We start from the raw sequence: 4645 nt of genomic DNA, 5'->3' as shown, positions 1-4645 counted from the left end.
AAAAGAAATGGAGAAAAAGAAAGGTGATGAGATTTTGGATTCATTTGTTGAAGGATTTGAAAGGGCTCTCTTACAAGCAAAGTTTCTGGCACCAGAAGTGGATTTATCCGAGATGGATCCTGGGAAGATTGTTCGTGATAGCAAGATGGTCGAGGATGATGGTGACGTCGAAGATGAGGCTGATAATGTTTAATGTGTTCTGTTTATGATTATGTTTTGTTTTGTAAAACTTTATATGCTTTTTTGAATACTTTGATGCTGTAGATGTAATAGATAGTAGCATGTGATGCTTTTGAACTTGGATTGTGTCGTTTGGATTTAAGGATTGTTTGCCTTTGATTATGTGACATATTTTGGAGTTGCTTTTTGTTTTGGAAAAATCTTTGTTCAATTGATCGGAATATTTCCGTTTGTACAATATGATTGCCGAGTATAGGCGGATTGTGATTAGACAAGTATTTTTGTCGTTGGAACTTTATGAACAATAGATAGAATTTCATCGTTTAATAATGAAGATAACTGATAGTATAATTTGTTAGTTAAGAAGATAAACTTATTTGTCATGTACAGTAAAATGTTAGACCTTTGAATACAAAGGTGCAGGTAGGCTAGCCTCGTTAAAACATCTCTAAGCAAAATTCTTTTGGGAAAAAATCTTGGTAGTAGAAAAAAGAGTACAAGCCTGACCCAGACTTTTAACTATAAAATTTCTTAAGGGAGGAAACATTCTAAGTATTAGGTAGGATTGTACCATTTAGTGATTCTAGCTTATATGCTTCGTTACCGAGGACTTGTGTTACTCGGTATGGGCCGTCCCAGTTTGTTGCGAGCTTTCCATGTGAGGTTGGTTTCTGAGCATTCTCTGTCTTTCAAAGTACTATGTCATCCTTTTGAAATGATCGGCTTCTTACCGATTTATTGTGTCGCCGAGCTATTGCCTGTTGCGCTGCACGTTGTCTGAGTGTTGCTATATCTCTTATTTCCTTGATGATATCCAACTCGGCTCTCCGAGCTTCATCGTGACTACCCAGATTAGTTCTGATAGAGCTTTGTGATATTTCTAGTGGTATCATCGCTTCAGAGCCATAGACAAGTCGGAATGGTGTCTCTTTTGTTGTTGATTGTGGTGTTGTATTATATCCCCAAAGGACTTCAGGTATTAATTCGGCCCAGAGTCCTTTAGTGTCGTCTAACTTCTTCTTGAGTGCATGTAAGATGACTTTATTTGCTGCTTCGGGTAATCCGTTTGTCTGAGGATGCTCAACCAAAGCAAAATGCTGTTTGATTTTAAAGTTCTGCAAAAAGTTTGAAATTTCTGATCGACGAACTGGCGCCCATTGTTAGTGATTATATGGTGTGGGATGCCGAAACGGCAAATAAGATTTTTCCAAACGAAAGAAATCATTTGTTGGTATGTAATCCTAGCTAAATGTTGGGCTTCAACCCATTTTGAGAAATAATCAATTGCAACTATAAGAAATTTTACCTGGCCCGGTGCCGTTGGGAATGGACCGAGGATATCCAGCCCCCATTGGTTGAAAGGCCAAATAACATCGGAATGATGAATATTCTCGGCAGGAATGTGGATGATTGGTGCATGTTATTGACAATTTTCACAAGTCTGTACCTTGTTTTGGCTATCATGTTTCAACGTCGGCCAAAAGAAACCAGCGCGGATTATTTTTGAGGTTAAGCTCCGAGCTCCTGTATGTGTTCCACAAATTCCTTCATGTGCCTCGGCCAATGCTATGTCGGCTTCAGCTCTGTTAAGGCACTTTAGCAGCGGGCGAGTGTATCCTTGCCTGTATAATGTTCCATTGACTATCGTGAAAAAAGACGCTTGTCGGCGAAACTTCTTTCTATTGTCTATATGATCTGGTATATGACCTGTTTGTAAATATTCTATGAAGTCGTTCCTCCAATCCTGTTCCTGTGTAACACTTAACACATCTGTTAGGCTCACACTTGGAGATGTTATAGTGAATTGATGTAGTATAGATGAGTCGGATTGTGTGCTGCCTAGTTTTGATAAAATGTTGGCTCTATGGTTTTGTTCTCGTGGTATGTGTTGTATTTCAAATTTTGAAAATTTTGAACTTAAATCTTTTACTAACAGTAGATATTTAGAAAGAAGAGGGTCTCGTACCTGAAAAAGGTCATTTACCTGCTGTACAATCAATAGGGAGTCACAGTATACCTTTATGGCAGATATTTGGAGATCCAAACAAAGTCGAAGTCCTGCGATTAGGGCTTCATATTCAGATTGATTGTTGCTGGCTTTGAAAGATAGGTGTAGGGAATGTTCTAGGATAAAGCTATCGTCTGCTTCCAGATGGATTCCAGCTCCACAGCCCTCATTGTTGGATGAGCCGTCTACATATAAAGTCCATTGCTTTGTATGGTCTTCCTTTGTAGGTATCGTAAGCTCTGCAATAAAATTGGCCAAGAACTGGGACTTAATCGGTCCTCTTGATTGATATCTGATGTCGAATTCTGACAATTCAATCGCCCATTTTATAAGCCTGCCTGCAATTTATGGTTTGTGTAGTACCTGTCTTAATGGGTGATCTGTTCGGACATAGATTACGTGGCTCTGGAAATAAAGTCAGAGTTTTCTCGCCGAAAATATTAGGGCTAAGGCGAGCTTTTCTATTCTCGGGTAGTTGAGCTCGGCATGCTGAAGAGTTTTACTGACAAAGTATATTGGATGCTGAACTTTGTTTCTTTCTGTAACAATAGCAGAACTTATCGCCCAATCAGTAACTGATAAATATAAGAATAAATCTTCCCCTTGGAGGGGTTTTTGCAAAATCGGCGGTTGTGAGAGAGTTATTTTTAGTTTGGAAAAAGCTTTCTCACAGTTGTCATTCCATTGAAATTTGTTTTTCTTTTTTATCGTTTGGAAAAAGGGAAAAGACTTTGAAGCTAAGCATGGTACAAATCTTGATAGTACAGCAAGTCTTCCTGTGAGGCGCTATACTTTTTTTACTGTTTTTGGGCTTACCATATCGACAACAGCTCGGCATTTGTCAGGATTTGCCTCAATGCCCCTGCTTGTTAGTAAAAAACCTAAGAACTTACCACCTTGAACAGCGAATGCGCATTTCTCTGGGTTTAGGAGCATGTTATAGCAGCGTATTTCGCCGAAGATTTCTGCTAGATCGTCGATGTGGGTTTTTCCGTTCTCTGTTTTGGCGACCATGTCATCGACATACACTTCGATGTTCCTGCCGATTTGTTTGGCGAAGACCTTGTCCATAAGACGCTGGTAAGTTGCTCCTGCATTCTTTAATCCAAAGGGCATAACTTTATAACAGTAGTTACCAAAATCAGTGATAAATGTTGTTTTATTTTGATCGGATGGGTGCATGAGGATTTGATTATAGCCCGAATACGCATCCATAAAACTTAAGGTAGCATAACCTAAGGCGTTATCCACCAAAGAGTCCATGGATGGTAAAGGATAAGAATCCTTTGGGCATGCTTTATTTAGGTCGGTAAAGTCGACGCACATGCGCCACTTACCGTTTTGTTTCCTTACCATTACCACGTTCGCAAGCCAGGTAGTAAATCTGATTTCTCTGATGAATTCCGCGTTGATTAGCTTTTGAGTTTCTTTTAATGACGCCTTTTTCTTTTCATCGCCGAGTTTTCTTTTCTTCTACTGTACTGGTCAGGCGGTCAGATTTATAGCTAGTTTGTGGCTAATGATTTGTGGGTCTATGCTGGGCATGTCCGAAGGCGTCCATGCAAATAGGTCGGCTTGCTCCTGTAGAAAGGCGGCGATGTCCCTTAGCTCCACTGCACTGATTGATGTACCTACATAAGTAAATTTATTAGGATCATTGTTGAAATAAACTTTCTGTAAGTCATCTGATGGTGTAGGTCGTTCAAGGAAGTCGGCTCTTGGATCTAAGTCGGCTAGTGCCGAGCTGCTGGTGCCGAGGTCGACATTGTTGACTTGTTGCTTTGAACGATTTGGGAATTTCATGCTGATGTTGTAACATTGGCGTGCTTCTTTATGGTCTCCGTGAATCATTATAACTTGATCGTCCTACAGAGAAAACTTGACACACAGGTGAACTGTAGACACAATTGCGTCGAACTTATTTAAGAAAGGTCGGCCAAGTATAAGGTTATATGGGCTAAAGCAATCTACTACTAAATATTGAATATCACATGTTTTGGAAAGAGGATGCTCACCCAGTGTGGTTTGCAACCACACTGAACCCAAGAGTGGAACTCTTTCTCCTGAGAAACAGACTAGGTCTCCCCCTGTTGATTGGATTATGTTGTCGCTGAGTTTCATCTTTTGGAATGTTGAGTAGAACAGAACGTCGGCGCTGCTCCCAGGATCTAGGAGTACTTTCCTTACCAACAGATCTCCCAGTTGAAGGGTAATGACGACAGGATCATCTAAGTTCTGAATACTGGAATCGAAGTCTGCGTGTGTAAAAGTTACTTGGGGAAGTTGGTTCGCGACTCCGGTATCGCGTTGTGGTCCATCCACCGAGAAAATTGCTCGGAATGACCTTTTCCTGGCCGAATTTGATTGCCCTCCACTGGTGTATCCCCCTGAAATACAATTAATTATACCTCGTGGCTTTTCGTATTGGCTCGAGGATGCCTTTTCTTTTCCTCGGTT

General features: G+C 40.5%; 1 protein-coding gene across 1 annotated transcript; it reads right to left on the bottom strand.

The window, feature by feature from the left end:
- Positions 1 to 869: 869 nt before the first annotated feature.
- On the bottom strand, positions 870 to 3451 carry LOC140179964 (uncharacterized). The gene is made up of 4 exons (XM_072220334.1): positions 3082 to 3451; positions 2165 to 2526; positions 1628 to 1930; positions 870 to 1277 (listed from the first exon to the last, which is right to left on the bottom strand). Exons 1-4 carry the CDS (start codon positions 3449 to 3451, stop codon positions 870 to 872), a joined length of 1443 nt encoding a protein of 480 aa, XP_072076435.1.
- Positions 3452 to 4645: the final 1194 nt, after the last annotated feature.

The sequence above is a fragment of the Arachis hypogaea genome, chromosome 16, assembly GCF_003086295.3.
Source record: "Arachis hypogaea cultivar Tifrunner chromosome 16, arahy.Tifrunner.gnm2.J5K5, whole genome shotgun sequence".
Classification (NCBI taxonomy): Eukaryota; Viridiplantae; Streptophyta; class Magnoliopsida; order Fabales; family Fabaceae; genus Arachis; species Arachis hypogaea.
The sequence above is the reverse complement of the archived record's forward strand: the minus strand, read 5'-3'. Positions and strand labels throughout refer to the sequence as shown.

What these genes read in the sequence shown, in the direction of transcription:
- LOC140179964 (XM_072220334.1), bottom strand. Translation starts at nt 3,451, where the DNA reads ATGGACTCTTTGGTGGATAACGCCTTAGGTTATGCTACCTTAAGTTTT. An exon ending in CGCATTCGCTGTTCAAGGTG is followed by an intron (nt 2,527 to 3,081) that starts GTAAGTTCTTAG and finishes CATAAATTGCAG; the next exon opens with GCAGGCTTATAAAATGGGCG. An exon ending in AACATGATAGCCAAAACAAG is followed by an intron (nt 1,278 to 1,627) that starts GTACAGACTTGT and finishes AAAATCAAACAG; the next exon opens with CATTTTGCTTTGGTTGAGCA.